The 12,444-nt window shown below is 41.3% G+C and overlaps 1 protein-coding gene across 1 annotated transcript in view; it reads left to right on the top strand.

Annotated features, from left to right (window-relative positions):
* Positions 1-666: 666 nt before the first annotated feature.
* SLC22A16 (solute carrier family 22 member 16) overlaps positions 667-12,444 on the top strand; it is a 29,480-nt gene continuing 17,702 nt past the window's right edge. Inside the window, 1 exon segment of the mRNA XM_032215348.1 lies at positions 667-875. Coding sequence (XP_032071239.1) covers positions 826-875 — 50 coding nt within the window. The 5' untranslated portion in view covers positions 667-825.

Below are 12,444 nucleotides of genomic sequence, written 5' to 3'. Positions count from 1 at the left end.
GTGAGTTTTGCCCCATTTTACGACCTGTCTTGTCACAGCTGCGAAGTGAATCACTGCAGTGGATAAGTCAGTAACATGGATGTTAAGTGAATGTGGCTTCCCAATTGACTCTGCTTGTCAGGTCGCAAAAACAGATCACATGACCTGAGGACACAGCAATGGCCATAAATATGAACCAGTTGTCACTCTCTGGCTTTTGATTACACGGCCATGGGGATGCTGCAAAGGTCTTAATTGTGAAAAATGGTCATAAGTTGTATTTTTAGTGTTATTGTTACTTGGAACGGTCACTAAATGAACTATTATAAGTCAAGGACTACCTATAATCCCAAAAGAAAACTCATTTTCCGCCAGAAAATTTAGAACCGCAGCAAGAGCAGGCAGCTCTCAGTCCGTGGCGCACATCGCCCATCTGCCCTGAAAACGGATTCGCCGATCCCCCTCAAAAAGAAGCGGGAGAGGGACGCCAACGGGCTACTGAAACAGCAAAGCCCCCCACCCCGCACAGTGACACGTTTATCTTCCAAGGCCCCCCCCCCCACTTCTCACGGCCCCTTCTGCTGGAAAGGATGGGACTAGCTGTAGGCGGTGGAGGCTGCGCGGGAAAAAGAGGCGGGGGACCCGGGCGGCGAGCGTCGGTGGGGACGCCCCCCCCCGCCGCCGCCCGGAGTCGGGATATCGCAGCTCGCTGTCCCGGCTGAAGGGTCCATTGGACGGGAAAGGTGAAGGTGACGCCCCTTCCCGACAGGCGGGCTCTGTGGGGCAGGAGGAGGGAACTTGCCATGGGACTCTGTCCGCCCCACAGACCGCCGCGCGTGCCCAGCCATGGCTCGCAACTTCGAGCTCCTCTTCGAGTCCCTCGGGCACTTCGGCAGGTAAGCGAGGAGACAGGGAGGTTAGGACGGACGCGCCGGTCGTGGTGGTGGTGGTGGGGAGACTCGCTCTTCGCTCCTCTTTCTCTCTGGCACGGGGAGTAAGGAAGTTGGGTGGGTAAATGGTCCGCGCGGGACTGGGGGCGAGGGACGCTCGGGATCGCAGGCGCGCCCGACCTTCCACTTTCCTCGCTCCGGAGCAGCGCGTAACCGCGCGGGAAAGGCAAGGGAGCTGCCTGGCTTTGCGCTCCAGGGTGAAACGCGTGGCTGCCAGGGGGAAACCGATTTAGGCACCTCCAGCAGCGAATCCCTCACGGCACCCTAGCCCGATCCGTGGGGTTCCCCCTCCCCGCTTCCCTCAACCCAACCGCCTGGTTTGCAGGATCTGCTGGATTACCGCGGGGATAGGCTGGTTTGGGACTCAATATCTATTCGAGCAAAACCCGAGAGAGGTCGCTGGTAGCTTGGTGACTAAATGGAGATTTGAACCGGTGGACCCCACAATCCTAACCCAGCACGTGCTTGTGACTTTTAACCCCTGAATTTCCTGACAGAGGAGGAACGACGTTGGCTTTGGGGAGCTAGAGTTGCCCGTCGATAGAAACGGGTAGTGGAGTCCTTGGCGATCGCGTGTTACCTGCGAGGGAAGCCTCGGATTTAAGGCTGGTTTGTAGTTGTGGCTGGGGTGGCGGCGACGGTGATTACGCAAAGCGGAGGCTGCTTTTATTGCGGAAAATTCTTCCCTTAATCTGCTAGATACCGTTATAATTATTCTGCACAGGCTGAAAGGAATGCTCTGTGTCCTTAGATCAAGTTTGGCTAGAGAACTGAGGTTAGAAGCTAGTGGAAACTAACCTTTGAGGTAATAGGTGCTGGAGGCTTTGCGACTTTATGTATTCAAGCCATTGGGAGTTCGAAATACTCAGCGTTTGAATGGAGGGCATAGGCGTGTGACTCAGTATGGGATGATATAGTCAGTAAATCTCATCTATTTGTGGGATATGCCCTCATCTGTAAGACCCTCCCACATATCTGTGTGTAATAACATGTTTATTTGTAGCCTCAATCCTTAGTAAGATTGAGGTCTACAAAATTAAAATCCAATGGGCAGCTTCTGTATAGTTGATCAAGGCTGAACTACTGTAAATTGGTCAGTTTAATCAGGATGAATAAATAATAGAGGTACGATAAACTGTTGAAGTTTAATGAATGAACTCTCCATCTGTAGTACAAGTACTCCTCAACCTATGACCACAACTGAGACTAGAACAAGGCAGTTATTAAGTGAGTCACACCTGATTGAATATCCCTTTTTTGCCAAGGTTAAGTAAATCACTGTAGTTTGTTAACTGAATCATGTGGTTGTTAAGCATATCCAACTCCCCTCATTGATTTTGTTTGTTGGCTGGGAAAATCATGACTGGCGATCAGGTGGCCCTGGGATGCTGCAACCATCATAAATACTTGCCAGTTGCCAAGTTCCTAACTTTTGATCACATGGTTGTGGGGATGGTGTGATGGTCATAAGTGCGAGGACAACTTGTAAAGCATTTTTTTCCAGTGCCATTGTAACTTTGAATGGTTGCTAAACAAATGGTTTAAGTCGAGGACTACCTGTACTGTTGGAGCAGAGTGCCAGCAAATTTAGAACGTTTGATTTCCTAGAGATGGAAAAGGAGGATAGTTATAAGTGAAATTCAAAATCTTGGAGGAATCTGTAGCATCTTTTCTGACTAACTTTTTGACTAACTGGATTCCTTCTGATTGTGGACTACCCTAGGCTTAGCAGGGCCCTCCTTCTATACTATCTAAAGCGAGGTTGTTTATTTGGAAGGAAAAGAATTGGACTTCTAAAAGTACTTGTTTCTTTAAAGAACCTACTACATACTGCAATATTCTCCTAGAAAGCATAACAAAGAAATAAACAGTGCAACTCTTTCATACCTATTAAGCCTCCACTAACAATGGGCTAAGAAATTTAAAACTAGAGTGTGCAAAGTTAGGAGGGCAGTTTGTAGTTCTGTTAACCAGGAACTGGTTGCATTGGTTTTATCTGCAAAGAAAACATATATTTGTGCAAGCCAGAAATGATATTTTACATGAAGAAATATAAATGTACTAGGTTTTATATTAAGAACCAGATCAACCAACAGGAGGTCACTGTGAAATAGTCACTGAGATTAGTGGTTAGATATAAAAAGTTACCTATTGCATTGGTGCACACATACATACAGTCTGTGCCCATAGTATAAATCTGTGCCAAAGTTCCTAATTATTTATTGGTGCACAGTATTCAGTTTAATACTTTTCATTTACATCTGAGGAATACTGTGACTAAAAAAATATGCTAGGCATATATACGTAAATACAAAATAGATTACTTGCCATATTAACCATGACTCAAGGCGGCTTACAGATTATAAAACCCCATATAAAAGCAATAAAACTAATAAAAAAGAGTCATATAATAAATTAATATACTGTTTTCTGGCTTTGCCCAATACTATATTGTAAAACCAACTACTTAGGTTGGATTTACATAAAATGCTAAACTAAGATATGGTGGTTTCTTGTACTATGGTGGAAACATAGCTTGTTTTTTAAACTGGCAGTATTAAACTGTTGAGAATCAGGGATCATCTAATCTTCAAGTGGCTTTCTGTCAGAGACCAACTCTCTACTCCACAAAGCAGGATAGAAACGGTGCTTACAGAAACCAGAATATTTATTTTAATAGTTAGTTGAATCCAGAAATCCAGAGTAATCAAGAGATCATTCTGATTTTAACTGATTTATTCTTAAGGATGACTAAATTTGGACACCCCCATGTTTGCACCATGTAATGATATAAATCCAAGAAAACTTGGGTAACCAAGTGAAAACAGAAGGAAAGTGTCTGTGTGCCCCTCATTATTGACAGTTTGCATAATAGTTATGGGAAGGTTTACTGAATGGTGCTCGGTCACAAGTTCTGTCATCCCCGATAACAGCCAATATTCCAACAAGATGGACACTGGACACCAATCGTCATTTGGTGTCTCAAGATCGAGAAAATCAGCCTTATGATGCAAGACAGAGCCATTTGTGGATTTTTGAAGGCTTGCATCCAACAAATAACAATAATTGTATTTTATATGATAAAGTTTCAAAGGGATCCAGGTAGATAGAACTTGCAAGAGATAGCAATAGCTCTTAACAATAGCTCTATTATTTTGTTCATTTTAAAAAAATTATGCCTCATGTATATTGTCATTTGTTTATGGTAAGCCACCCAGAGTTATAAGGATAGCTGGCATTCAAATGTGTGTAAATTCATAAAATAATACAGGTAGTCTTTGATTCACAACAGTTCATTTAGTCAAAGTTACAACAGCACTGAAAAAAGTGATTTATGACCACTATTCACGTAACCTTTGTAGCATCCCCATGATCATGTGATCAAAATTCAGATTCTTAGCAATTGGTTCATACTTACAATCATTGCTGTGTCCCAAGGTCATGTGATCACCTTTTGCAACCTTTTGGCAAGCAAAATCAATGAGGAAGGCAGATTCCCTTTACAAAGGAGTTACTAACTTATCAACTGCAGTGATTCATTTAACAACTGTGGCAAAACCCACTTAGCAAATGTCTCACTTAACAACATTTTGGGCTCAACTTTGGTCATAAGTCAAGGAATCCAGTGAGAAATAATAAGGAATTCATTGAAATGAGTATCTGACAAAATATTTAGGTGTTAATGCATCTGGCAAGGTGGATTGGCTCCGTTACAGTGCTGATGGATTCACTAGTGGAAGACCTGAAGAAACAGGTTAGGGACAGATTATCACAGATAAAATCTATGTGGTCACTAAAGGTTGACATTGACTTAAGTGCACTTAATCAGAATGCAACTGAGAATGGTACACAATAGATATATTTGTATACAATCTGACGAAATTCTTTTCCTGATTCTGTAGCCACTTTTCTGCAGCGGGCACTCCTTGGAAGCACATACCAAACCAAGTGTGCCATAAAGCAGTGTATACAAACACCACATTGAATTTCAAACATTTTTTTCGACATATCTCTTCTTGTCTTCTTTCTCACAAATGATCTCTAAGGCTAAAAAAGCAGAGAACATTATTTATTTATGTATTTATTTATTAGACTTATATACCGCTTCATAGGGCTTTCAGTCCTCTCTAAGCGGTTTACAGATTTTTTTAACAAATTGAGTCAGCAACTTGCCCCCACAGTCTGGGTCCTCATTTCACCCACCTTGTAAGGATGGAAGGCTGAGTCGACCTTGTGCCAGTGAGATTTGAACCGCTGAACTGCAAATCACAGTCAGCTGAAGTGGCCTGCAGTACTGCACCCTAACCACTGCGCCACCTCAGCTTTATTATCCTTGATTATGATAGCCAGTTGAGGCCACGAGATTAGTAAGGCCACACCTGGAATACTGCATCCAGTTTTGATCACCACATTATAAAAAAAGATGTTGAGATTTTGGAAAAAGTGCAAAAAAGAGCAACTAAGATGATTAAAGGCCTGGAGACTAAAACATGAAGAACGGTTGAAGGATTTGGGTTTGGCTTGTCTTAGAGAAAAGAAGGACTTGGGGGTGGGGATTTGATATCAGTGTTCCAGTATTTGAGAGACTGAAAAAGGGTCAATTTATTTTTCCAAAGCACCAGAAGGCAAGACAAGAAATAATGGATGCAAACTAATCAATGAGAGAAGCAACCTGCAATTAACTTCCTAACAGTGAGGACAATTAACCAGTGGAACAACTTGCCTTTAGAAGTTTTGGGCGCTTCATTACTAGAGATATTTAAGAACAGTAGTCTCCAACCTTGTCAACTTTAAGACCTGTGGACTTCAACTCCCAGAGTTCCTCAGCCAGATTTGCTGGCTGAGGAACTCTGGGAGTTGAAGTCCACAAGTCTTAAAGTTGCCAAGGTTGGAGACCACTGTTTAAGAAGAAACTGGACAGCCACCTTCTGAAATGGTATAGGTTCTCCTGCTTGAGCAGGAGGTTGACTAGAAGACCTCCAAAATCTCTTCCAGCTCTATTCTGATTTATTTATTGATTGATTGATTGCTTAATCCCTTAGATGGTCAGATGAAAGCTACTTGACGGTATTATTGTTCTTGTCTGTAAATATGTTTTCAACCCACCCATCTCCCACACATTTTTCCCATGTTGATTTCCCTCTAAAACTGCTAGATATCCTCATCTGCCATTTATAAGAGCATCCAGAAAAAGATTAGAAAATGACATGAAGGAAGATAGGGGGACAATCTTCAGCCCTTTGGCGCAGTCCAAGCATTGCTGTTAGTTTAAGCAAATTGGAAAGAAGTAGAAAGAGTTTTTCACCTGCACAAATTGTGCTGCTGGTTGTTGTGGGTGGAACTGAGGCCTCCAGGATAGGCACAGCTTCTTGGCTTGGTGCCCCTTTCTCAGTGAAGAGGCATTTCAGCCCTTAAGCAAGAGAAGGATGAGAAAACTTTGTTGGGGATTCAGAACCTGCACATTAACCGTGCTCTAAATTTCCCTGGTATTTGGTGACTAGAACAATCAGTGGATGTGTATATGGGGTGGGGGGGAGAAAATGGATTGGATTTAGTATGATTATAAATAGCATTTTGGAACAGATAGTTGTTTGGTGATCTTGATACTTGATCCAGTAGGTTCCTAACATTTTCAAATTTCAGGGCAACAGTGTAATAAAATGAGTGTTGACTTGGACTGAGATTTTCTAGGTCAATAATATTCATAACTAAACATGATTCAGCACAAGGTACATCTTGGCCTAATCTGTCTGATAGTGTGGTATATAAATGTGACATGGAACAGATATTTTGATATTTGTACCAAAATCACACAGTAAGGAGCTGCCCATAATTACTGAGATGCAGAAAAAATGGATAAACACGAAAGTGCAGTAAATTAAATGGACAAGTCCCTGTGTGAACCCTTGGGGAAGAAGAAAAGACAAGTGAATCTTATAAAGAACAGCACAGTTAATTTTGATTTCTGTGTTGATCCTAATGCTCATATTTGTTTTTGTTCCTGCTCAACAAGTCATATTTCTTTCCTCTGTTGTGCACATTTCAGTGCTCTTGATTTATATACAGAAAAGTCCTGCTGTGCGCAATAATCTGCAGCCCTTAAAGTGGATGCTGCATGGTCTACATCTTGCCACAATTACCAGTCTCTGGACCAGTAAATTGGCTCCATGTGACTCTGTTGTCTGTTAACCTACTAAGGGTACTAAGTTAATTTAAGATCTTGGACCACTGTCTTTTTCATTAATTTTCGAGCCATTTGCTGCAATGTTTTCTAGCCATGTCTTCCATATAACTGTAGTTCTTTCTTAGCAAAGATGGTCTGGAATTTAATATTTGCTGTAAGAAAACTTTAGGTGAGTCCAAAATGTATCTGCTGTGCAATGTAGATAAGCAGAATATAGAATATTTTTAGCATCTTCCAATTATGCTTTCCTCTCATTCCAATTGGCTAGAACTTCCCCAATGTCTGGAGGGGCTATTTCAACAAGAATTTACAAGTTATTTCTTTAATATACACATCATTTGTAAGGCAATTCTAAAACAAGACTACTCATGAAATCATAGTATGTTCTTATTGAATACATAGTGACTGAACACAAGTAATACTGTATTTTAGTTTTAGTTAAATATTTTTCAATAAAGTTCTTTGGCTTTCTGATGTATTAATTCACACAGTTTCTGAATTCTTACATTGCTCTGTTATGAAGATTTTATTAGCTCTTGTAACAAATGGATTACCTGCATGGCAGGTAGTGGAGTGTACAAATCTATTCTGCAAAATATTACTCTGCTTCAGCTTGTTAATCTAGCTATGCTAGCTCAGAATTCCAAGAGTTGTTGCCGTCTCTTTACCCCTGGATTGCAGATATCCAGCTGGGGAAGGCTGCTATGCTCAGCTGAAGGTATTTTTACAGATTTCACAAATCTGTACTTTTACAGATTTCTTACCGTAAGAAATGACTAAAGTTGTCCTCCTGTGACACCCAGAAGCATACAAAGAAACATCTATGGTGAATTGCTTGGACCCAAACGGAATGTGTGTGGAGTTCCTTTTCAGGCAGTTTTGCAATTCATGAAGAGAAACATAGTCAACAGTAAGGCACAAACAACATTCAGTAAAAGTATATGAGCAGTCATTAAAAAACTACTGTACTGAATGAAGGTTTCCCCCCATTTTGTCTCAGTGGACAGGTCATGTACAAGAAAATGGATGCCAGTATATTGGAGAAGTGACCATTCAAGCCATACAAGGATCATATAGGGAACAAAGTGCTTATGTTTGTGTTTAACCATATAAGCAGTGGTGGGATTCAATTTTTTTTACTATTGGTTCTGTGCGCTTGGCTTGGTGGGCGTGGCAGGGGAAGGATACTGTAAAATCCGCATTCCCTCCCGATCAGCTGAGACTCACGAGGAAGAAAATAGATGGGGATGGGGCCACTGAGAGGTAGTATTTACCGGTTGGAACTACTCAAAATTTCCACTATCAGTTCTCTAGAACTGGTCAGAACCTGCTGAATACTACCTCTACATATAAGATAAAAACCTATATTAATAAGAAAAGAAGTGTGCCATGCATCTTTATAGCTACTGTAACAATCCCAATACTGATATTGGCTCCTACAGAATAGATCCTACCACTGCTGCTGAATAATCTTTTTCTCTTTACCTCATTGAGTAGGGAACTGTTGTTCTGCAGCAGGACTTATTTTTTGATGATCTGTTATTAGAAAAATTTTCTCCTGAAAACACTTATGTTAAATGTGTCCTGCCCAACAGTAACCTTTCTGTCTGCAGCAACAGATCAAGTGGTTTGGAAGGACCAAAAGGGGAAAAAATATTTACGAGGCTCACCGATTTCACAGAATGGTATGGAGTTCCCTACTTAAAGAAAAAGAAAATTTTATTTAATGTTATACTTCATCTTAGTTTCACATACAGGAGTTTAGATTTCTTAAAAATCGCAGAAAAGAGTTTATGTATTTATTCTGAATTATTTTGCAAGTAGATAATGGATTTTTTGGGGGACTATGTAATAAAGGCAAATTTATTATCAAAGACAGCAAGGATCACAAACAAAGTAAAAGTTTTGAATAGGAACGTTTTCCATGTTTCTTCCCACTTATGTCCATAACAAGCTTTTCTGAGGCTGCTGAGTTGGTATAGATGACTGATTTATCTCAATTCAATGGCATTCAGTATGCCATCCTATATTGCTCCCAAATGCTTTGATTTTAAGAGAAGGTTTTACGGAGCACAGAGGGTCACATACCTTAAATTTGTGTACAGGAAATCCTCAACTTACAATTACAATTGGGACCAGAACTTCCATTGCTAAATAATGGGATGTTAAGTGGCTTATGCCTCATTTTACAACCTTTTTTGCTGTGTTCATTAAGTGACAACAATGCAGTAAAATTACAATAAATAACTTATTTTACATTCTTTTTTAAGAAAGAAATATGAATATGGAATTAGGGGAAATGAACAATATTTTTTAAAAGGAAAAGTGAATGGAATGCTGTTCGAAAGATTTTTAAAATGCAAATAATCTCTGGTTTATCTAAACTGCAACTTGAGTAATTTCTTGTTTCTTCAAAACAATTGTATAGTTTGGAGGTCTAAAGATTAGATAATAGAGAAAATAGTCATAACAGTAATTAGATTGGCTCTGCCTGACTAAGTAATAACTGAAATGCTGTCACTGAAGGCCCCCAAAGAGATAAAAAGTCCAGGAAAGAGGTTTATAAAGCAAAAGTTAATGTTTGTTAAAACACACTGTGAATCTTATCCAAGCTTGCATATATACCGTATTTCCCCGAAAATATGACATGTTCTGAAAATAAGGGCAGATGTTTGGGGTGGGCAAAAATATAAGCCCTCTCCCGAAAATAAGACCCTTGGACAGCCTCCCCTCTCCAGCCGAGCAGAGCGCCACTCACCAACCCAGCGGTATCCTGAAGGTGCCAAGCCATGCGAGTGCCTGTTTCCCTCCCTGCTCCTGTGGCTTGGTGCCTTCGGGATACTGCTGGGTCGGTGAGTGGCACTCTGCCCGGCTGGAGAGGGGGGATTGTCGGGCGGCTGCTCATGAGCATGGTCACCTCATGGCTGCTGTGTTGCACTGTTGTGACAGCACAACACAGCCATTCGCCCCTGAGGCTGTGTCATCCCATCCCTATGCCAGGCTCTTTGGGAGCCCGCTCGCAAGAGAGAAGTCACCTGGCAACCCCAAAACAATAAGCCCCCCCAATAATAAGGCCAAGGCCATATTTTGGGGGTCAAAAGAAAATAAGACCCTGTCTTATTTTTAGAGAAACACGGTACCGGATGTTGAATTTTTTTATAAGTAAAAATTTTGGGTTTGTGGAACATGAAGATGAAGACATCTCATATGTTTTATTGTACTGTGAGTTATACAGTGTTTATAGTTCAGCATATATTCTCGCTTTACTAGAGAGATTGCCAGGGAGGGCAGACAATTTTTATGTAGGTTTTCTCCTCCAGGACTCAAACCCATCTACCATGCATGCAGTGGCAAAATTCTGTGTTGCTGCAATGTCCACAAGAAAAAAATTGGCTACAGAATTATACCTGTCAACTTGTACCAATTTTTGGGAGAGATATCTAACAATTTTTAGAACATTATATTTATCACATACTTATCGGCTTTTTACCTACATAAACTAGGGAGTGACCCAAACAGTTTGAGAACATGTATCTTCTTAACAGGGATGTTATTATCCATTATTAATGTCAGTACTATTTTTTTTAATATATTGTAAAAAGTGATGTCTATTGCTGGTCTATGACCATAATAAAGATATTCTATTCTATTAAATTGGGCTTGTGGGACCTTCTTCTTCTTCTTTTTGGCTACAGGGGGAAAATGGTGAAGAGAATGGCAGGGTGGCATTTTGGACAATTTGTTCAGTGCAACGTGTTGGGAAGACTGGTAATTTAAAAGCATATTTTCTTCCATGAAGACCCACTAAAAAGAGACTGCGGGGATAAGACTTGTCTGTGTAGCTGCAGAATCTTTGCCCTTCTACCAAGGACATCTCTCTTCAGCCAAGCTTTTGGAAATAGAAAGGAAGATGCTCTCAATGTTCTTGCCTTGAAGTCAGCAGTTCAAAAATTTATAAACCTTGTGTCAATCCCTAGGATAGAAAAGATAGCTGCTTAACAGTATAATCTTGCTATAGAGAAAAATCCTTCATTAAACCAACAAATCTCTACACCCAGTGCTGTATTTCTCAGCCTCAGCCATTTTCAGACATGTGGACCTCAATTCCCAGAATTCCTCAGCCAGCATTGTTGGGGTTGAGAAACACTGCTCTAAACCAGTGTTTTTCAACCTTTTTGTGCAAAGGCACACTTTTTTCATGAAAAAAATCACGAGGCACACCACCATTAGAAAATGTTAAAAAAATTTAACTCTGTGCCTATATTGACTATATCCTCCGTGAGCTGCGCTGGCTACCTGTTGATCTCCGGGTGCACTTCAAGGTCCTACTTACCATTCATAAAGCGCTCCATGGTAGTGGATCTGGCTATTTGAGAGACCGCCTTCTGACGATTACCTCCCTCCGTCCCATCAGATCGCATAGAGTAGGCCTCCTCCGAATTCCATCCGCCAGTCAGTGCCGACTGGCGACTACGCGAAGGAGAGCCTTCTCAGTTGCAGCTCCGACGCTATGGAACAATCTCCCCGTGGAGATCCGCACCCTCACCACCGTCCAGGCCTTCCGCACAGCCCTCAAGATCTGGCTATCCCGTCAGGCCTGGGGATAAGATTTTACTTTGCCCCTCCCGAATGCTGAATGAATGTTGTGTTTTTACTGCTAATTATTTGTTACTCACATTTTCTTTTGTGTTTTTGTCCTGCACTCCCTTCCCCTATTATTGTAAGCCGCCCTGAGTCCCCTCAGGGAAAAGGGCTGCCTATAAATGTTTAATAAAACTAAAAAAAAAACAAAAAACTAAAACTAAACTGACTATATATAAAGTAATTTTCCCACGGCACACCTTACACTATGTCACGGCACACTAGTGTGCCGCGGCACAGTGGTTGAAAAACACTGCTCTAAACAAAAGGGAAATTCAAGAGAACTGAGCCAAGCATTATATAGCAATTAACTTGTTGTTTCTTTCTTGAATAAGCTCTTGGATTTGGGAACACATTTGGAGTTCATCGCTAAGAGAATAGTGAGAGCAAGATCAGCTGAGCTTCTCCCGTGTTTATAAACTGTAGGGGTTATTGGAAAAGATCCCTCCCTGGGAATGCTGCATGGACCACTCAAGAAAAATTCTCATTGGGTAGATGGAAGGCACCCTGTCATGGCCTTCCGAATGCCAACTGAACTCAAATGTATATTTCCCTATGCTGGCACAGATACCATGTAAGTCCAGGAAAAGGTGCAGCTCTTTAAAAGGGCTGCTGACAGGTATAGCAAGGGAAGCCTTACTGAATTTGAACTACTTTGGGGTGTGTAAGATAAGAATGCTGCCATATGTG

Source organism: Thamnophis elegans, chromosome 4 (genome assembly GCF_009769535.1).
Source record: "Thamnophis elegans isolate rThaEle1 chromosome 4, rThaEle1.pri, whole genome shotgun sequence".
NCBI lineage: Eukaryota > Metazoa > Chordata > Lepidosauria > Squamata > Colubridae > Thamnophis > Thamnophis elegans.
Note: the sequence above shows the minus strand (reverse complement) of the source record. Positions and strands in the feature narration are given on the sequence as shown.